Source organism: Lygodium microphyllum, chromosome 7 (assembly GCF_053477565.2).
Source record: "Lygodium microphyllum isolate KBCC chromosome 7, Lygodium_microphyllum_v1.1.10, whole genome shotgun sequence".
Lineage (NCBI taxonomy): Eukaryota > Viridiplantae > Streptophyta > Polypodiopsida > Schizaeales > Lygodiaceae > Lygodium > Lygodium microphyllum.
The window spans coordinates 137,354,726-137,377,657 of NC_141141.1; the positions used below are offsets into that span (position 1 = coordinate 137,354,726).

Consider the following 22,932-nt stretch of genomic DNA (forward strand, 5'->3'; position numbering starts at 1 on the left):
TGAATCACTTCTCCGTATACATACTTATTCTGGTTAACCCTTTGACCTCCAACCTGTAGGGTCGCGTTTGCGTGAGCCTCAACAAAGATGAACAGCTTCACGATCTTCAAATCCTCCATCCACTTGATTCTCTTCAAGTTAATTTGAAGGTACGCAGGTCGATGGGCAGCTATGTAATAGATCCCTGAAACACCCATCCATCTCCGTTCCATGTATACAGGCGATGGATTGTAAACGCGGTCTAGGATGTTCATCATCTCAACCCTTTGTCGATAATCCGTGGAATGCATCGAGGTCATAAACATGACTCGGAACACTAAGAATTTGTTCCATGCTTCATAATTCTGCAAGACAGCATTGAAAGTAAGGAAATGTTTGGGACAGTAACATTTGCTTTACTTCGTCTTATTAAAATTTCCTAAAAACAAGTCCTTTGTTGGTTTGCTCTGATACCAACTGTAACGTGTCCACTAGAATCATCTAGGACACGTCTTGGCAGTCCATCGGAAAGGATGTCTGGAAAACTCCGCCCGGCACTCCCATGGAATGTTACGGGTTTTGCAATCTAGGTCTTCCCGCGTCTGCCACGTAGCGGAAGTATCCTGGCCGTTTCCCACTTAGGATCGACCGGAATTAGGGTTTTCCTGTTTGGTCATTAGCTAACAACAACTAGCGTCAGACCCGATCGAACTACTTTACGCAGAAACCCCAGGTCTGAAGCGGATTTACGCTGCACTTGGTTCAAGGAGAATGGAAAACGAGAGGGATGCAAGGCTCAACCTCTCTGCCATAAGGCATAGTCCCATTCCGTTCCCCTAAAACAGCGTGAATCGGGTAAGACGTAACTCTAGGTTATCGCTCTCATTATTCGCTTTGATAATGATGATCATCGCGCTGTTCTTCGAGATTTTTGAGAAAAGTTCCCGGCTAACCGAGACCACCCAACCGTAGGACGGACCCATGGCCCATCCTCCGCACTTTCCTCAGTTTGTTTTAGTTATGTAATTATCTAACACATTTAATTTGACATATAGCAATCAGCTTCTTTAATTAATCCTGTTAAGCACTGGTTCCTTCACGTAATCTTATCACGTGACATAGAAAAACAATATTAGACAAATTCTTTATTATCATTTCATCATTTTATCTTTGAAATACAAGGAGTTCCGCCCGTAGGCTTGTCCATAATCTGCCCGAAGGCTATCCAGTAATCCGCCAGGGATCACTATTCCAAGCTTCTGCCCGTAGACTAGTATGCGGGCCTCGAGATCCAATCCCGAGTCACGTTAGCCTCTTGTGCAGGACCCGGAAGGCGAGGGATTTACGGCCAGAGCCCCCCCTGGCACCCAAGCGTCCTCCTGCTCCAAGTAGAGCTCAACGGAAAGACCTCTCGCGGCGGGTTCGGTCCACGTTCCCGGCGCGGTCAACAACCCCCTTGGTTAGGGTCAAGGAGGCAGTCGGGGGTAACTGAAGCTGCCTCTCCCTTCAGGCTTTCAACCTGAAGCATTAGATATCATTTCATCCTTTAGTTCTTTGAGCAAACAATGCAAACAGTGCTTCCTAAACTGTTACAAGCACAATCAATTCCAGTGGTCGTTTAATTTGCCAACTGTTAAGGAGTGAATCCTTCTCTCCGAATGCATCCAGCATTCGATTTGGGATCAATTTGACTTCGCAAGATTCCCAAGGGTTTGTTTATTCACCCTTTTGTCCTTGGGTTAGGGATATACCCTGTTAACCCAACTTAACCAATACCTTAGGTTCTATTAATAGTAAATCCTGGCGACCATGTCGCTCCAATTTATTGATTGATCATTTGCTTCCAAGCAAATACCTAACTTTCCTTTACTTCGCAATTTTTCCCCAAGAAAGGTGATGTAACAGGATGATTACTCATTCTCTTGCAAGTTAAACTTGCACAAGAGCTTGCCAACCCCATTTCAAGAAATGGCAAAACTCTCTTGTGAACAAATCACAAGTCTATGCGACGTTGCAACTTTTTGCACAAGTGTCGCATCTATTCCATGGGATCGTTTCACCCATTGAATGGCGTTTTCTGGTCACGGAATTATCTCCCGACGAGAAGCAGGGTTTAGGGTGTCTTCTTACCCAACCTATTCCTAATTACACTAGGCCGACAACGTTTGGTCCTAGGAATTCCAACTCAATCCGAGTTTCCTCATTTGAACGAGTGATCCTTAGGGTAGAAACCTTAGATCGTTTTATGCATGAGCGTCCAATTATCCCTACATTCCGTGAATGTGGGTAGGACCTTTGGTTTAAGGGTTCGTCTTGGTAACAAGTGCGTGAAACTAGGTCAAGTCCTTAATGTGCTAAACTCTAGCTAGCACTTGGAGCATATTGTATCGATTTAACCATCTAAATGAGTCCTTTGCGGTTTAGGTGTTTTGGGTAAATCAATTTACTTGTCTTACGACAAGGACGAGCCATTCCTAAAGATATTGTCTTGATCTAAGAGGGGAAAGACTAGTTGCATTACGTCATAACTTACGTAAGCACGCGATTCATTTTCTCTAGATTTGCAATCCCTAATTTTTCTTGTTAAGACCAAGCACATGATAAAATTCGCATAACTTCCATTGGTCCTACTAGGGCATGTATTCACGACTCATGCTACTAAGCTTTAAAGTTTTTATGTTAAACAAACCATGCAGCCTTTCCCTAACTTCTTTTTTTTTTTTAATGAAATATTCGAACGCACTGATTGAGCATTACGCAATCTCGACTTTGTAATGATAGTCATTAGTTGTTCTAGATTCGTTACTTTGCAATGCACTGAAGCAACTTGCTATAGACATCTTTCATTCATTCCATTGAAACATACAAATGACCGATCTTCGATCATGTGTTACTTCCTTTAAAATAGCCAAAGTATTTCAATCGCAAAAGTGCATCCTAGTTCCATAAATTAACCATGCATAATTGCAATACTTTGACGTGAATCAAAAATAGGAAGAAAACCTGGACTTGTGGGTTCGGTAAAATATCCACATAAATATTCGGAGATGATCCTCCTGCGGATGCACCTTGTACCTTTTTAGGGGCCATCGTGAATTCGACCTCTGGTTTTTGCCTTCGGGAATCGAACTTCTTGCCTTGGCTCGCAATCTTATGATTCTTTGGCCTTCTCCCTTGTACGCGCAAGTCCCTTTGAGGTATGGCTCCTTGACTTGTGGAATTTGGATTTGGAAGGTCTTATGGTTCGGAGCTTGGGCCTTCTTTCTTTCGGAAAAGAGGGATTCGTGAGAGGGTTCTTGCGAAAGCCTTGCGGAAACAGAGGCTTGAGAGATTCTTCTCCTTGAAATTCCGGCTAGGAATGGTTTTATGTGCTTTGTGGAAATGGGGACTTATGAACTTCTCCTTCCTTTCATAGAAGTTCCGGGGATAAAGATCTTTGTGGAGAGGGAGTGTGGGGGGGAAAATTTAGAGATGGGTTTATGGGGGAAATCGAGTGGGAAGGGTTTAGAGAAACCCCTCTTCTTCTTACAAGAATCGGGGCTAGGGCTTTAGTAGCTTCCTTTGCTTCAAAGCCGGGATGGATTATTGGGAATCTAAAGGGGAAGGCCTTTAAAACCGGGGGTAAAGATTTTACTTGTGGTGGATGCTATGGAAAGGGGACTTGAAAATTTTTGGGATTGGAATGAACTTATGGAGATCAATATGAAGGCTTTAAATTCCGGGAATAAAATGGCCTTCACAGAAAGGGGGCTTAAGAACAACCCGGGGTAAAATGCCTTGTGGGAGTTACAATGGAAAGGAGGGCTTTAAATTCGGAGGGTAGAGTGGACTTTAAAGGAGATTCAATGGGAAAAGGGCTTACTTCTCGGGGAATGCAAGGGAAAAGGGCTTTAAATCCCGGGGGTGGTAAAAACTGCTTGTGAAGGATCCAACGTGGGGAAGGGGCTTATGGAAGCCCCCTTAAAAGCTTCCTAGAGAAGCTTCTAAGAAGCTTCAGCACGTGGCGTGACGACGTGGAGACCTGCAGGCGGTGGCCAAATGGGCCAAGTGGCGGCGATTCTGTCAGCTAGCGGCTCCACGGATTGTAGCGGCTTCTGGCGATGGCAGCGGCGGCCTCAGTTTTCAGGCGGCGGCTCCTCCCGTACGGCGGCATCTGGCACAGCACAGCACGTCGTTCTATTCCCTTCCTCCACTCAAGCATAGTCTGGCACAGTATTCTTTCCTCACGCTCTCCTCCTCCGCGGCAGCCTCCTCACGGCCCCTCCTTCATCGGCAGCTCCCTCACGGCCCTCCTTCACCGGCAGCCTCCTCACGTCGCCTCCTTCACGGTCGCCTCCTTCACGGTCGCCTCCTTCACCGGCAGCCTCCTCACGTCCCCCCCTTCACGGTCGCCTCCCATACCACTTAAATAAGTGAGGGGGAGGATCCTCCCTCCCCCACGCGGCATCATGCATGCCTACATTCCCTTACGAGCTCCAGTTCGATGCTAAGTCATAGCAGCTCCCCTCTCTCTCCTCCAGCACGATCGTTGGCTGGATTTGTTTTTATAACCATAAATCAAAAATTTCATTTTGATTTCTTTCCAAGAGGGGGTTCACACAAGCATAAGCGGGTTTCCTTGACTTTGGTCTTGTTCATGCCAATGGAGAATGTACAATTTCACTGTCCAAATATTCAATGCCGTCATTCCCTTGCATGAGTATCATACGGGTTGGAAATATTTACAACGGAAATATTACATCTTCTTCAGGAGTTGTCTTAGCGACCGGTTGGCACAAGAGAGCAAGCTCTAGAAGCTCCATTCCCCTTCTCTTATACAAGGTTCTCCGAGACAATTGTCCATTGCTGCATCCATTTCCACTTGTACACCAACTATTCCATAGGTTATTTTCCATCTTCCACTCTCTCCTCCAGTCATTCCCTCGTACTCCCCATCCCTTTCAGAGGGAGACGATCTTAGTGATGCAGCTGTGGATTCCTTGACCACTAATGTTACAGAGGGGGCTTTCCAAGATCACGAGGAGTTACTTCAAGGTTTCCAGTCTACTTTGGGCCTTTCATTTATGCGGTGACCTCTTTTCTTCACTGTTGAGCCCCCTTCCCCTATCGCTTAGCCCTTGTTCCTTGTTGTTTCTATGTAACTTACAGTGCCTTTAACGGTTCCTTGCTACCGTCTCATAATTGGGTTCGAGGCTTGGCTCATCCATCTCCGACTAGAGTTTTCGTTCGAGGCCTCTCTCTTTCCATTGCCCTTTGGTGGCCTTCCATTTGATCGGAGTTGAAACCAGCCTTCCTTCCATGGATGGGTGGTATTCCCTAATTACAACTTGGTTACAACAACAACATTTATTACAAAACTAAGAAATGCAAATTAACTCACAATCTTCGACAATGGACATCCTATTGGCCTGAAAATTGGCATCTCTTTTGGTATTTCTTTGACTTAATTGAAGAAGAAGTTGATGTACAATGGAATTTTCGCAATCCCTTTTTGTAACCCAACTCCCCTTGTTGTCCAAAATGACCAGCAAGTCTTCAATTTGATTTGCCCCTTAATTCGGGTAGTCAATTGGCTTTCATCCACTTTGATAGAGATGGAAAATGCCCCAAATTCATTGATTTGCTATTCCCTCCACTTGAATTTGGCTGCAAACGACTTCAATCCTACTGAATCCAAGTCGTGAAACTTTCAATTTCTAACACGCTTCTTGAGGCTACTACCAAACCCTAATTTATGTTTCCAAATTAGGATTTACAATAGAGAAATCTGAAATTTCTCAACCTTTGGTGATCTCAACACTGTAATCTTTGGAGCAAGGCTGTAGAAAGGTTGGGAGATGAGAGAGAATACAAAGGAGAGAGAAATTTCAGACTTTCTTCGCGAAGAACTAAAGAAAATCAGTCATTTACTGCTGTTACCCTGTCTCAACAGCCTGTAGATGTTGTTGTTTGTTGTGCAGATTGGTCTTCTCCTACCCCTGGCTGCCTCAAAAGGTCCTCCAATGGCTACAGATTGGACCAGCAATATCTCTTCCCTTTCTCTAGGTTGAATCACTAAAATGCCTCTCTCTAGCCTCTAAAGACGTTTTTTAGTCTTGCATGGGCATTTTTGACAAGTGGCAACCTTCCCAAATGGTTTTTTCAACATTATCCATAATTAAATATTAATTTAAAATTATTTCGGTACCCATAAAAATAATCTGACTGGCCAATAATTAAACTGACTGGGCAAACTTCCATTCTCAAGTGTCTTTGTACCATCTTTGACCATTAGATTAGCATTAGGTACCATTAAACACCACATCTAGTGTCACCAAAACTAACACTTATGGCCAAATGAATGACCTAGACCAACAACTAGCACCAAATACCACCAAGTATTTGTGGAACATAAATTATAGCAACTTTTGCCTTTGACATCCCGTGATTTCCTTAGGTCTCGGACTCATAAATTCTCTCTAATCCCAATTACACCTCACATGTGCAACATTTACTTAACCATGGATTAAAAATAAATCCACATGTTAAGTGAGGTTTCAAAAATACATATCCTCATGACACTTTCTCCTTGGCTGGCTTTCTTCAACAGCATTAACACTCTTCTTAGCACTCTCAGATCCTCGTCTCCTTTGGCCTTTCGCCACATCCAAGATCTGAGAGGGGGTATTGACAGTCATATGTCTTATGTGATCATCTCCTGCTTGTGAGTCTCAGTCTAAGTTAGAAGAGGTTATTAGGATCTCTGACGTTGTATTTGTCTACCATTTTATGTATTTTAGACACTTTAAATGATGAAAAACACATTGGTGTATTTCTTTTTAGGCACTTTTGACCATTTTTAGGTTTTTGACCCTATTTAGGGTCTTGAGACTTTTTTGCCTATATATAGATGGCCTACCCTCCCACTCTCATTATCCATCGTTGATTCTTCATAATCAGCCAGCCCTTCTCATTCTCTCACGCCCTGCTATTGTTCCACGCCCATACTGACAAGTAGAGTTGCGTGTTGGGGCTAACTCTTGCAACCTTGTACATTCAATCATTACAGTCACACTGTTCCTTCTCTCTCCTACATTCTCTCTTTGTCTCCTCCTCTCTATGTTCACTTTCCTCTTTCTGTTGTGCACTCTCACAAATTCTCCAATACTTGTTACCTAGGATCAACATGGATGTACCCTTCCCTACTACTTCGTACTAACAGGGAGCAAGTGATTCCCTCTGGTTTTCCCTTTTACATTAAAAGGGGACGGTCTTCTTCTCTTGAGGGTGATAGGATTTTGGTTCATTATTACTTTAGAGACACTCATTATTTGTACATTGTATCATCATCAACATCCTTTGGATGATCATGATTGTAAAAGGGCACTTGGACAAGTGAACAATTCCCCTATGAGGACACTGCCCAAGTAGCACCCTTACATAGCATTTTACATGAGAATGACGATCTGCATTCTCTTGCATAACTCTAGTGCATTGGCATTTTGTTCTTGTAAATATACATCTATGCACATTCCTCCCTTTTTAGTCTTTTGGAGTGGTCACAACTCTAAATTCGCCATACTCGCAACAACTCCCATGGCAATCTCCCTTGCTTGCTTTGCTTGCTCCGCTCGCCTAGCTTGCTTCAACCTATCTCTTTTGCTTTTCCGCGTTCCCTCCATAGATTTTTTCATCACTAACACCCAGTGGTGGTTGAAATAGCTTGTTTGTTATATAAAGGTCTTGGGTCTAACCATCCCTTTATTCTCCCCAACAAGGCACAGATTACTCAATAGGACAAAAACTAATTAAAAATCCTCTTACAGTTGAATCTATTTAAAACAATCAAAAGCCCTCCCAAAAAGAATGGAGAGTAAAGTCCATTGTGGTTCCATCCACCTTTATAGGTACTGGTAGGCCACTCGCATCCTTTGTCCTATGCATTGGTCTCTTTAGGGCGATCACTTGGGCTCCCTTGGTAAAAAAGCCATCACCTCAGTAATCTTGCTAGGTCACTGGGCAGCTAACGTGAACCCTTTTTTGGATGCCCTGGTTACTTTGGAGTGGGGCGCCTTAGGATAAAAGAAAAGAAAAATTGGGCTTGGACTAGTACAGTGCCTTTCTAGTTCCAATTTTGGGCCGGGGGGTGGGAGGGGAGGGGGGGGTTTGTTTAGCTAAAAATACATTACCTTCATTAAAACAGCCCAAAGACATGATTAATTAATAAATTAAAAAATTTTATTAAAAAGAAATGCTTTCCTAGAGAGTGTCTATGTCCCATAAGCACAAACCCTGCCAAGAGGACCCAAACTTTCTATAAATAGGCATGCTTCCCTCCATCCAACCCCAACCTGCTAGAGCTTTGCTGTCCACATCTCATACGTGGAGGATATCTCAGCCGAAGCTATCCATCTATCATCAAGTGCTTGGTTCTCAACCATCCATTGCATATTCAAACTATTCCAACCATCTCCACATCGTTGGGCAACCACAGGACTGCTGTCTACACCAGAACTTTGTGTTTGCTGCTGTTCATTGCCAGAATCCTTGCATTTCAGCCTGATTTGCTGCGCCTACAATTGACGATACTCTAGAGTGCTGTGTTTGCTGCTTATTACTGCCGCCCAGCCTATCCATGTCATCCTAGTGCTATGTTTTATGTAAACTACTGCCACCCAGCCTGATAGTGATCTCCAAGAGCTGCCTTTTGTTGAGCCTATGCATCGCTAACTGCTGTGTCATCATCTTCTTGCTGCATTTGCAGTTTCCAGCCTGTCTTCTGCCCATCTGACATTGATCAGGCATCCTACTCCTGCATTTGCTGCTGCCAGACACATTTAGAGGCTGCCTTGTTGCACTTCAGGATCTGTCAGAGCATAATACACTCTCAAGCTCATACTCTCTGCTGCTGTCCTCAAGACACGGAGTTCAAGGGTGAGTATTCTTCACAGCATAGTGTGTTTGCTGCATTGATCATTGTATTCTTTTCAGTATTCATTCGTCATCTTTCATTGTGTTCATTGTCTTTTGAGTTATCCTAACCCTAACTGTGTTTCTTTATCAATCCGTCCATTTGTCATGTTCTCAGTGGTAGAGCATTTCTTTACATGGAGAACCTATGCATACTAGTCAAGTGGCAATTTCATGTTGCAAGCTGCAATCAGCATTTTCCCTCGCCACCAACATTATTTTATCCCCATATTGCAGGTTGGCCAGCATTTTAGCATCCTATTTGACCAAGTTGGCCAGTTTTGGGTAGTTTGTGCTATTTAAAAGCAGGGGGATTTCGATGGCAGCATTCATTCACAAGTTTTCTATTATAGATCGCTTCAGCACACTCCAACTTCAGCCTCTTCTCCGTCTCCAATGCTACCGTTGGTCATCAGCTTGATCTGATGCCCTTATTAACACCTTGGGCTGCATGTAGGGACTCATTAGTCCATCATTCTATTCAGCTTTCCATTCAGAATCAGAGTGAATTCTTTATTCTCTTCTCTTTTTGTTGTCTTCTTCTTCCTTCTCTCTCCTTGTTTGCGTTTCTCTTCTACTAAGCACTCTCACAAATGACAACTCAAAAAGAGGAGACAATGTCATATCCAATCTATCCTCAAGGGAGACGAGTATCTAAGGACTTAAGCCCATGGTAGAGTTGGCAGACCAATCAAAAAAACCCTCGGATGTAGATAGGGTTAGCTAAGGAGATGGCCCTAAAGCCATGTGACCAACATAGTGACACTCACCAATGGGAGCATCTTATTGGAGTGGATAAGCTATAGGTGTTGGGGAATGACTCCCTCTCACCCAAGAATAAGGGCTAGAAGTGCCTTCTTCTGATTGTTGGCCCAGGCGTGGAGTGATTGTGAGATTAATTTAATGGAAAATGAATGAGAATGAAAGAATTAATAGATGCACAACAATACTCAATCACAAATGAGAAGTAATGAATAAATGAGAGAGAAAGAGTACAATGCTCTTAGCGATCACACTGAACAATGCCACACTTGTGCAAAATGAGATACGAAGTGTCTTTAAATAATAAAATATGAAACCCTAACCGCTTAGCCGTCATAGGAAACCCTAAAACAAACCCTAACCCTAGTGTGACTTAGTGCTAGGACACTAGGGGCAACAACTACATTTAATGACAGTTTAAATACCTAGGGATCCTGAATCATGGTTCAAAAGGCATCAACACGTAGCCCACGAGATGGCCTACAAAACCCCCTCCATGAAATGGGCGAATTGATCTAGGAAAAAAATAGCAAATCCTAGAAAATGAAGGAAAATATAAGGTCATGCTTGCACAAGTTCATCCAAGTGGATATAGCAACCTATGTCAATACAAAGTATGACAGATCATGGAACAAATGGAATCAAGTTCAAGGCTTGCCGAAAAGCTTGGAACTTTGGTCGAGTAAGAGCCTTCATGAAAAGATCTACCAAGTTGTCTTCAGTGGGTATGTAAGATAACTCTATTTCTCTAGCTGACATCCACTCACAAACATAATGATAATGAACTTCTATATGCTTTGTGCGGGCATGGAACACTGGATTCCTTGCAATGGCCAAAGCACTGTGGCTATCAGTGTAGATAAGTGTCGGAGCTATCTGGTGCACATGAAGATCTGCAAGTAACTTGCGGAGCCAAAGGCACTCCACTGTGTCTGTGAACACTACTCTGTACTCAGCTTTACAACTGAAAGTAGCAACTGTAGTTTGTTTCTTACTGAACCAAGAAACAAGAGATGTACCCAAGAAGAAGCAATCGCCACTATGAGAGACACGAGAATTTGAACATCTAGCCCAATCATTGTTAGAATATCCATGCAAAGAGAGTGAAGAATCAGCCTTGTAGAAAAGGCCAAGATCTTGAGTGCCTTTAAGATACCGAAAGACACGCTTCATTGCTTACCAATGAAGTATTGAAGGGTTGTGCATATATTTGCTCAACTAGGACATAGCAAACTAAAGATCGAGCCTTGTGTGACAAAGATAAATCAAGCATCCAACAGCCTGTCGATATAAAGTAGTATCAAAGGATCCACTACCATCATCAAAAGTGAATCTAAAACCAAGCTCCAAGGGAGTAGACATGAGCTTACAATCCTCAAACTGAAAACGCTGCAGAAGCTATCCAATATACTTGGTTTGTGTCATAATGATGCCCCTCTCAATGGTAGCAAATTAGATACCCAAATAATAGTGAAATGTACCAAGATTTGTCATGGCAAACATTTGCTGTAAATCATCCTTAAATGCTACGATTCGACCAGGATTGGTCCTAGTGACAAGTATACCATCAACATAAAGCACAAGAATAATAAAATCAGATCCTTGATGTCGAATGTAAAGAGTAGCCTTGGTAGGGCTATTCTAAAATCCAAGATGCAATAGATGATAATGTATGCGGGCATACCAAGCCCGTGGAGTTTGCTTTAAACCATACAAAGCCTTCTTGAGACAACAGACTTTGTACTCAAAGCCTTGCAAATCCTGGAGGCTAAGAAACATATACCTCTTCAATGAGATATCCATGGAGAAATGTTGTCTTGATGTCTAGCTGATGCATCTCCCAATGAAAGTGGATAGCAAGGGCAATAATACTCCTAATGGTAGTAATGCAAGAGGTAGGGGCAAAAGTCTCCTCAAAGTTGATTCCTTGTTGTTGGGCATAGCCTTTGGCAACAACATGGGCTTTGTACCTATCATTAGAACCATCTAACTTTCTTTTAATTTTGTAAACCCATTTGGTACCAATGGCACGTCTGCTGTGAGGCACATCACATAGCTCCCAACTGTCATTATGATGGATGGAATCAATCTCTGCATTCATTGCTTCCACCCAACGATCATTTGAGACGACATCTTTATAACATAGAGGTTCTTCATTGCATGGTGTAGCCACCAATGCACATGCAAGAAGATTACCTTGATCCTTGCGAGTAGAGACTCGTGTGCGGGCAGCCAAAGGAAGAGGTTGTTTGCTATCCTGAAGAGTATCTGACAGCTAGCGAGGGACTCTTTTAGGCTACTGAATTTCAGCCCTTGTGTCTATTGAGCTAAAACACACTTTTCAATTGATTAGCATTCTTACGTAGCCCCAAAACACACTTAATTAATGAAAAACCCTAAAAAGGGGAGCGATCCCAGAGAGTTTCAGTGGTCCCCCAAAACCCTAATTCTTTGGGGCACCCTTCAACATCTATAAATAGACAGGCTGCCCCATTCAACCTCATCCCTTTTTGCAGGTTTCTCACCCTTGTGTGCAGATCTCAGCCATCAGTCTATCTCCACGTGGCTGTCCAGCCTTCGCAATTGCTACCACCTCTCCATGTGCCTTGGCACCTTCCTCCAGGCTGTCACCCATCTAGCGCCATCTTCCAAGTTACGTTTGGCATCCACCTACCATCGCTAGCATCTCCACCATCTCCTAGCACCTACATTCGACCCACATCAGCCAAGCATCAGTCTCCACACCCTCCAGCTGCTTGCGTTTGGCCTCCCTTTGCCTAGCAACAGTATGGCTGCTTCCCTCTCCATCAGACAACATCCTTAAGCTTGTGTTTGCACCCTTTTGGAGCTGCCCAGCATCATCTCCCTCTTCTGCCAATTGTCACCTTAGTCTCCTCAATCCCTGAGTATCTGTACACTCCACACTCCACACTCCAACTGGTGGTTGTAGACTTGGGATCCGTCTTCGATGAACGTCACTCTCCAACATTTTGCTCTACCCCTGAGTATCTGTACACTCTTACATTCATTTACAGTATTCATTCACTTCAGAATTGGGTTCTTCTCTCCCTTCTTCTGTTTGTGTTTGAGTTTTTGTGTTTTAGTTTTCAGTTTTGCATTTAGGGTTTCAGTTTGCTTTCTATGTCTATGTCTGTCTCTTTGTGTTTCTGTCCTGGTCGTACACTTTGTGTTTCCTCGATACAAACCCTAGCAGTTTTCTTCACACGGTATCAGAGCCGGCGCTTTGATAAAGAGTATCCTGCGGATATTGTGGAGAGCTTGGTTTTGCGTGAGGCACACAATACGACTCGTAATTGAATCACAATGTCATAGACACCTTCTTCTCTAGTTCCTATGATGTCCTATCAGGCTTCTTCATCACCGGAGGCCTTGAGATGGCATTATGGACTCAGTGAGGAGAACGACACTCCACCTTCACCATCGCCTTCTTTTTCTACTCCTATTCCAGATTTCACCCACATGACAAAGAAGGACTTTGAGGAGTACTATCGCAACAAGTACAGTGATGTTTACACCCCTCCTACCAGTTTTACTACCACATTCGGACCGGTTGGTGAGGCTAGCCACCTCTCTGATCATGGAGGATATATGACATTCAGAACATCTGGCGATCCATCTTCATCATCTTAGCCAAGTCCAATGTTAAGTTCGTACAATTCTTTTGAGTTGCATAAATCAAAACCCTCGCATGTTTCTTCTTTTAAGGTACAGGATCCAAATGGCTTTGCATATGTGAACTTCAATGAGGGGGCTTTTCAAGCAGACATAATTCAAGTACATCTACAGCTTCTATTTCATTTGAGCATGTAAAACACACCTCCCAATTCCCTCCCGTCCCACCCTCTTCTACATCACACCTTGATCACCTCTCATCATCTTTCCAAAACCTTTGCTTACACTCCACATCCGTATCATACACTGGGCTAACTAGGCATGGGCATGGTAGCCGCATGAGTAACCCAAGGAGGTGGGATGGAAACACGTGGAGCAAAAGATGGAAATCCCTGCATAGGTGTAATCCAAGGAGAGTGTGAAGATGCACCATAAGCTAAGGATGGAAAACCCTGCGTTTGAGTGCTCATGTGAGATGTGAATCTGGGGATAGTGAGAGGGATGCCCATCATAGTCGTCCCAGGTGCTATGGGTGTGCCCATTTGCGGAAGGAGAGAGGCACCGCGTTAAAGGGTGACATTCTTCCTAACGAAGTACCAAGGTGCAAAGAGGTAGAGAATGGGATAGAGAATGAGAAAGTGTTAGGAGCGGAGATGGAAGATCCAATTTCATCCAGCACATCATCTCACAACCTAGACTGCAGACCTTCTACGAGTTTGAGTGTCAGTTCTTGCGTTACATGAGGTTACACAATTAAGTCCACAAGAAATCCTCATCACAACCTTATTCAGAGCAGCGGGGGTTGGTTGCCTATTCTTCATAAGGGAAAACCAACAATGGCAAGAACTCACAAGATGCAAAGGCAAGTCAATCCAAGGGTGACATCTCTTCCTCAGACGGAACCAAAGATTCAAGACCTATTTGGTAGCAACTCCCTAAGAAAAATAGGTTTTGCACACACCGCTAGAGATCCAGCCATGTGGATGAGGAGTGTCGTTCCAAGGCCCAAGGTCTCCCAGCTAAAAAGCCTCAGCAAACCGCTACGACTGCACAATCCAGTGAAGCTACATCTCCTGCTTCCGCTTCATCTGCTCCCTCAACACTAGTTTTTGCTACTGGACATGTGGCATGCGAACAGCCTCAGAAGACAATCTCTTTCACTACCCTTGAGGGATTGGCCAATTGGTTTGCAGGTTCCGATGCCATTGTACTTCATGCATCTATCTCACCTCCCTCTCCACCTCGTCAGGCATTTCATTGGCAGAGATCTGCTACTGGGCGTACGTGATGGTGGCCACACTCTTAGACTAGCATGTCTCTAGGTCCCTTAGGATACCTTTGGTCAGTCTAGCATCCATTTTTTGTACTCTTAGAGCAGGCCCATAGAATTCATTGTTCTTAGCTTTTCCATTCTTATGTCTTCTATTGCATTTACTCACACACACACATTCATTGCATTGTACTTTTAGTTAGCTTTTTTCTTTCTGTGTCTGTGTTTGTCTCTTTGTGTTTCTGTCATGGTCGTACACTCTGTGTTTCCTCAGTACAAACCCTAGCACTTTTCGTCACATGGGTGTTAAGCTAAAATGCACTTTTCAGCTGATTAGCATTCTTAAACAATCCCAAAACACACTTAATTAATGAAAAACCCTAAAAAGGGGAGCGGTCCAAGAGAGTTTCAATGGTCCCCCAAAAACCCCAATTCTTTGGGACACCCTTCAACATCTATAAATAGACAGACTGTCCCCATTCAGCCTTGTCCCTTTTTGCAAATTCCTCACCCCACACTCTGATTGGTGGTCACAGACTTGGGATCCGCCGTCTCCAGTGGTCGTCACTCTCCGACACTTTGCTATGCCCTTGAGTATCTGTACACTCTTACATTCATTTACAATATTCATTCACTTCAAAGTTGTGTTCTTCTCTCCCTTCTTCTGTTTGTGTTAGAGTTTCTGTATTTGAGTTTTGAGTTTTGCGTGAGCTAAAACACGCTTTTCAACTGATTTGCATTCTTAAACAACCCTAAAACACACTTAATTAATGAAAAACCCTAAAAAGGAAAGCGGCCCGAGAGAGTTTCGGTGGTCCCCCAAAAACCCTAATTCTTTGGGGCACCCTTCAACATCTATAAACAAACAGGCTGCTCCCATTCAGCCTCATCCTTTTTTGCAAGTTTCTCACCCTTGTGTGCAGATTTCAGTCCAGCCTTCACGATTGCTGCCACCCCTCCATCAGCCCTTGCAGTGCCTTGGCACCTTCCTCCAACCTGTCGCTCACTATCTGGCGCCATCTTCTAAGTTGTGTTTGGCATCCACCTACCATCGCTAGCATCTCCACCATCTCCTGGAGCCTGCATTCGACCACATTAGCCAAGCGTCGGTCTCCACATCCTTAAGCTTGTGTTTGCACCCTTCTAGAGCCGCCTCTCATCATCTCTCTCTTCTGCAGCTGTCATCTTAGTCTCACCAGCCTCCTGACATCAGTGTTTTGCAAATTCCTCACTCCACACTCTAATTGGTGGCAGTCACAAACTTGGGATCCATCTCCAATGGTGGACCTCACTCTTCGACACTTTGCTCTGCCCTTGAGTATCTGTACACTCTTACATTCATTTACAGTATTCATTCACTTCAGAGTTGTGTTCTTCTCTCCCTTCTTCTGTTTGTGTTTGAGCTTCTGTGTTTGAATTTGAGTTTTGCATTTAGGGTTTGAGTTTTGCTTTCTGTGTCTATGTCTCTCTCTTTGTGTTTCTGTTGTGGTCGTATACTTTTCCTCAGTACAAAACCTGGCAATTTTCTTCACAATATCCCCCAATTGATCCAAAATAGGAGGCTGCTCTTCAGACAAGGTATCATGATGCTGTTGTGGCTGTAAATCAGGCTGAATAGACTGTTGTAATGTATCTGTAGATGGTAGAAATGAAGGCTGAGAAGAAAGATCAGCCATGGGAGCATGATTAAAAAGTAGTAGTGAGCTGTCAAAGATGTCTGAAGCATCAATAGTAGCCTATTTTTGACAATCCCACAAGGGGTGAGAAGCATTTTCAGCAAAGATAACATCTTTGTTGACAATAATCTTGCTTGTAGAGGGTCGATAAAGACAATACCCTTTACTTTCAAGACTATATCCAATAAATATGCAGCGAATAGCCTTATCATCCAGCTTATGCCTTTTTTGAGAAGGCACATGAGCATATGCCAATGATCCGAAAGTCCTCATATGAGAGAGAGAAGGCTTGGAGCCAGTCCATACCTCATAAGGAGTGATGGTGCGTAAAGCTTTTATCGGACACCTGTTCAAAACATAAGCGGCATATAGAATAGCATCGAACCAAAAGGAATTAGGTAAATTCTTACTCTTCAGCATGCATCTTGCCATCTCCATGAGTGCCCTATTCTTCCCCTCCGCTACTCCATTTTATTGTGGGGAGTAAGGAAAAGTGCATTGATGGTGAATTCCTCGAGATGCAAGATATTTTGAAAACTGTTTGGAAAGATATTCACCCCCCTATCGGTGCGAAGGGTCCGAATGGGCAAGCCGCTTTGGTTTTCCACCATAGCAATAAAAGTCTTGAAGCAAGAGAAGACTTCAAACTTAGATTTCAGCCCATATACCAAGTAGATCAGGATTTGTTATCTATGAAGGTGACAAAATATAAAAATACACCAATGGATTTAGTCCGCATAGGACCACAAACATCACTATGAAGGAGATGCAAAATAGATAGAGAATGAACATAAGAATCCTTAGAAAATGAGAATCGATGCATCTTACCAAGTAAACAACCTTCGCAAATGCGATTTGATGGCAAGTGAATTTTCGGAAGATCTTTGACCAGGATCTTTGACCAGATCCTCTAATTGGAGCTTCATCAATGCTCGATAGTTTATGTGACCAAGCCGCTAATGCCATAAATGTGTATCATGAAAAGATTCCTTTGTTAGTAAGGCACTATCAATAGAATTTTCAGCAAGTTTCTGATCATAAGCATCAAGATGATAGAGACCTTGAGTGAGGGTTGTCAAGACAATGGAAGAAGAAATCTAATCATCATACACCACATAGGGGCCATAAAAAATGAGGCGAAACCCGGAAGGAGCAATGGCTGAAATGGAGATAAGATTCTTCTTGATGCCCAGCACATAGAGAACATCATACAATGTCAAAGGAGTGCCCAAGACGGAGACGACCTGCACATGTCCAATGCCTTTAACTGCATAGAGGCATTGTTAGCACACATAACTATACCCCCCTTGGGTACATTAGAGAGATGAAAATAATGTTTGGCAAGAGGTGATGTACTTAGATGCACCATTGTCGAAATACCAAGTAGAAGCCGCATCAGGTAATAGAAAAACAAGCATCATGAATAGAAGGATTATATTGACACTAAATGGAAAAGGTATAATCCTTAAAATGAGAATAGTTCACGATCTCATGTGTAAGAGCAAGATCAAACTCCTTCTTCTTCTCTGATGCAATGTGCTTATGACATTCAATGATGCCGTGCCCTGTCTTCCTACAATAATTACGCGTCTTAGCCTTGTTGACTAGACCCTTGGAGGGATTGGAAGAGGATGACCAGCATGGAAGGGTGTCTTCGATGTAGAAGGGGTGGAGGAAGAAGGATAACTAGCATGAAATTTTGTTGTTTTTTGACCAAAAACCTTGTTTTTTAGCTTGGGTTTGGTTTTTCCACTTGATGGGTGGAAAAAGCATGTTCCGTTGCCATCGTAGGATTGCGGTTAAGACAACTTTGCTCCTCCTATAACAAAAGAGACACAAGCTGGTCGAAGTTGTAGGTAACTTGGTTGCCCATAGTTATCAACTACAAGGCAGTAGCAAAACCTTGATATGACTCCGGTAGACCATTACGAGTGATGGAAACAAGCTGGATATCAGCAACTTCTTTATCAATATTTAATAATTGCTCAATAAGATCTTTTATGCCGGTGAGATAGACATCCATATTACCTCCTTCCATGTGAGCATCTTCCAATTGCTTACATAGGTAAGCAACACGCGCTTCATTGCGCACTTGATATAATGATGTAAGCTTATCCCATGCTTCCTTGGATGTCTTGCATGATCGGACGTGTGGAATGATGGCTCTCTTCACAAATAAAGAAATTAGCACATGCGCTTGGGCATCATGGCCATCCCATCGAATCTAATCTTGGGTGGGAGGCGTTGTTGAAGAAGAAGATGATTTAGCATCATGAGAACCACCTTGAGATGTGGAAGCGGGAGGTGGTGCCAGTGTTGGAAAGACCGGCCTTTGCTCAATGTCGTTGGCTATATGCCATAGATTCTTCGCAACAAGAACATGTCGCATCATGTAAGCCCACATAAGGTAGTTGGTGCCGTCGAGCTTGTCGTCGGCGCCAAGAATGCCCAACAAATCATTATTATTGCTGGCCATGAGTGATGATCAGCAATAAAATAATATTTGCAAAGTGAAGAGAGAGAAAATAGATGCCCAAACAATAATAAATCACTGATAGAAGATATGTTGTCCGCATTAATGAAGTCGAATAATATAAAGAATAATAATTTCTCTTGCTATTTTTCTTGATGAGGAGAGAGAAAAATATGCTGAAAATAATTAATTTCAGAAATAAATATTACTCCATTAAGGCAGTGATCAGAAATATGCTGAAATCAGAGATTAATGGCTGGAAATGCTGCAAATGTGGACAGCAGCTGAATATACTCGCTCAATAATATGCCAAGATGATCAAATTTGTCTTCAATGTCGGGAAAGAACAGGGCCAGCAGCCAAATAATATGAATTGAGGCAAAAGCCCCAAATTTTGGGTGCCTCAATGGTGGAATTGGGCAAAAGCCCCAAAATTTACCAAAAAAATGATGAGAAATTGAAGAAATTGGGTAAAATTTTTACCCAAATATTGTCGAACTCCATGCTAGAAGGTGAATTGAGCCTCAATATTGATTACATTTAATGAATTTCAGAAAAGCCCCAATTTTTCCGAAGAAGTTGGGGTGAAATTGGGCTTGAATGTTGGAAAGCCCCAAATTTTATGGGAAATTGAAGAGAATTTTGATACTTTTTGTAAAAATTTTACCCGAAAGATGTCGAATGTCGTGCGTGGTGATGAATTCTGCCTCAATGTCAATGAAAAATGCCAAAGGCATTTCTTGAAAAGCCCCAAATTGGGGTGAAATTCAGTCAATTTGTTGAAAAGCCCCAAATTCAATGACTGATGCCAAATTTCTTTCTATTTGATAAAGAATCTGATGAAATTGATGGAGAATGCCTGAATTTTGTTGAAAGTTGGGCCAAATTGGGTGAGTTTGTAAAGACCCCCAAATTTGGCCCTAAATTGTGCTTAAGAGGGGCTGGTGTGTGAACAGAGGCCTTTTTGAGATAAGAGAAATGATTAATGTATTCTTTGATGTGTCGGGAGAAAAGTGGCAGGCCCAAGATTTGATTGTTGACATGGCATGGAAGTAAATGACAGGGACTGATCAAGACATATGGCGGCAACATGTCGGGTCTGTTGTTGGGGGGACAGGCAGCATGCTGTCTAGTGTGGTGAGTCACTGACCTGTCGGCTGAGAGGGTGGCAGGTTGGCACATTGATTCTGGCTGCATGTCGCCAACAGTGGGATACTACATATGAGATGGCTGATAGGGCAAGCAGGCCAGCACTTCAATCGGCTGATTGGCGACCAGCAGGCGGTGACAAAGCAGGGCAGCAGGTCTGCACAACACACGATGGGCAGGAGTCTCTGCAAAATGACGGACTAGTCAGAGAACATGTAAAAATGGCAGCACACGGTGCAATCGCCAAGAAGGCAAATTTGAGCTGACACAATGGCAATGGCTTGAGGGCCAAGCCGCCAAGCAAGAGGCTCAATAACAATGGCTGGTGGCAAATGACATCGAGCAATGGCAAGGGCGAAGAAGGAAAGCGGCTTTGATACCACTGTTGGCCCAGGCGTGGAGTAATTGTGTGATTAATTTAATGGAAAATGAATGAGAATGAAAGAATTAATCGATGCACAACAATAATCGATCACGAATGAGAAGTAATGAATAAATGAGAGAGAGAGAGAGAGAGAGAGAGAGTACAACGCTCTTGGCGATCACACTGAATAATGCCACACTTGTGCAAAATGAGGCATGAAGTGTCTTTAAATAATAAAATATGAAACCGTAACAGCTTAACCATCATAGGAAACCCTAAAAAAAACCTTAACCCTAGTGTCACTTAGTGCTAGGACACTAGGGCCAACAACTGCATTTAATGACACTTTTAATGCCTAGGGAGCCTAGATCATGGATCAAAGGGCATCAACGCATAGCCCACGAGATGGCCTACATTGACATGCTCAAGTTCCTGCAGGGGAAAGAGGGTCAAGTTTTGGGTGGACTGCCCTTGGCCTTTGAGCAATACTCATCATCAAAATGGCCAGACTTTTCCCAATGCTAACAATACCTATTTTTCTTCAGGGCATTTTTCCAATCCGGTTTTAATCTTGAAGGTAAGTTAGTTTGCCCCTTACCACCCAATTGCTCTTCAGCAGCAGATAGAGGAGGATTTGCTTCGACCAACTAAATACTCCAAACAGAATGGGGACTAACCCCTCTAATGGACCTGGGCACCACCATATCAAAGTGGTCAGCACATGGCCTGGACCAGGGATGAGTCAATGGCATGGTGAGTGAGCCTGCAAACAGTGGATTGTCACACAATGGCCAACTGCCCAGTTGAACCAGTCCGATTGGTTGGACTGATCAGACAGCCCAGAACTGGTTGAAGTGTTCCAGGCACCTATTTAAGGAACGTATCCATCATGCATTCAAGGTCACATTGAAATAAATAGTACCTTAGAAACAAAAAATGAAAATGCACCTATAACAAATAAAATTGAGTCATTAAACAAAATTTACCTGGAGTGAAGCCCTTATTGATGATGCCTGACTCCTCAAGCTCTGAGCAGTCTCAGCATGCTGTTTTTCCTCAAGTGCTAGGTCTGACATCTTCTTCTTTGAGTTCAGAGCAGATAATGAAAGAGACTTTCTTATCTGCAGTGCCTCTCTTAAACTTTGTGCTTCTTTTTTTGCAGTTCTTGCAAAAAATTCAAGCTTCAGTTCTTCCTCTTGAACACGTGTAGCTTCATGCTCAATGTCTTGCTTCTTTGCAGCAAGATCCTCTGATTCCTTTTCTAAACTCTCAAGCATACAAGATAAATTATCAAAATCTGATTTCAAGTCCATAGATTCTTTCTCAAAGGTTGCAACAGTTCTACTAATCTTATCTTCAAGGGCTTCAATTCTTTTGTCACGCTCTGCTATCTGTGCCTGTTTTAATTTCACTGCTTCCAGCAAATCACTAAGTTCCTTTGACAGCAGTTGCTGCTCCTCTGCAAGTAGTTGTTTTTCTTGTAACTCTTCTCGAGTTGCACTTTGGATAGCAATATTTAGTTCAGCTTTTGCCTCATCAATTACTCTAAGCTCGAGTATTAATTTCTTTTTTTTCAACTTCAATGCCTCCTCCTCTGCAATCAATCCATCCATCTCGTATTTACCTTTACTCTCAGAATCTATCTTCGCACCATTGGCTCTGTCTATTGCATCCTAAAAAAAAAAACAGTTACTAATACATAAGACTGCAAATAGGAGCTCCTTGTGGCAGGAAAACCAATCAATAGGCATGAAAAATATTTGCATTTCCACATGAAGCAAACCTGAGAAGATCATGCTCCTTAATGATTGTAATATGGCTCACTAGATAGTAACTACAAAACACTCCAGCTGGCTTGACAGATATAAGACACCACATACATTCTTAACCACAAAAACCTTAGACAGATTATGACACAGCAAACATTACAATTAATTTGTACCATATGTGGATTAAGGAAGATTCACCTAAAGGTTGCACACTATACAATAGTTTTCGTGTTAGCATTGGTATTGTTTTCTTAGTATTTCTGCAATACAGAATTCAAGTTCCCAATTGGTTTACAGAGACTTTTTGCTTGTTTTTGGCTGAATGTCTTGATATGATGTATGCGATTGAGAATGTCTTGATATGATGTATGTGATTGAGAAAGAAGCATCTCACAGACATTTTGCATGTTTTTGACTGAATGTCTTGATATGATGTATGTGATTGAGAAAGAAGCATCTCACATTAATTATAGTTTATAAGAGCATGTTTCCATTATGTCAGTCACACTCACAAGGGTCTCCTTACTCGCCTCTACAGCTTCAAAGCTTGTTCTCATGGCCTCAAACTAAGATCTTTGTATTGATAAGCGGCCTTTTAGATGACTGGGACCAGTAAAGCCATGGTTGTTCAGAACCCAATATTTCCTCCACACCATCTTTGTTACTCTATAAGCCCTCTTATGTCTACATCTTCATCAGCATATCCCATTCTTCTTGCAAATTTACCCAAGTTGGACTTCAAAGGGAGGGAACGTGTTTCACATGTGTCTTGCAAGAGAAGTATCAACCAAAAGGTTGTTAGAAAGAAACTGAAAAAAAAGGGGTCTTACTTTAGTAGGAGATATATCATGCAGTCTAAAACACCACCTAGGACTTGCACAAATGGAACCTCCACCTCACCAAATGCT

The 22,932-nt window shown here is 42.8% G+C and overlaps 1 protein-coding gene across 1 annotated transcript in view; it reads right to left on the reverse strand.

The window, feature by feature from the left end:
* LOC148034011 (uncharacterized) overlaps positions 1-22,932 on the reverse strand; it is a 62,232-nt gene that overhangs the window by 12,409 nt on the left and 26,891 nt on the right. Inside the window, exon 2 of the mRNA XM_087682027.1 lies at positions 21,242-21,928. Coding sequence (XP_087538153.1) covers positions 21,242-21,928 — 687 coding nt within the window. The remainder of the gene's footprint in view (positions 1-21,241; positions 21,929-22,932) is intronic.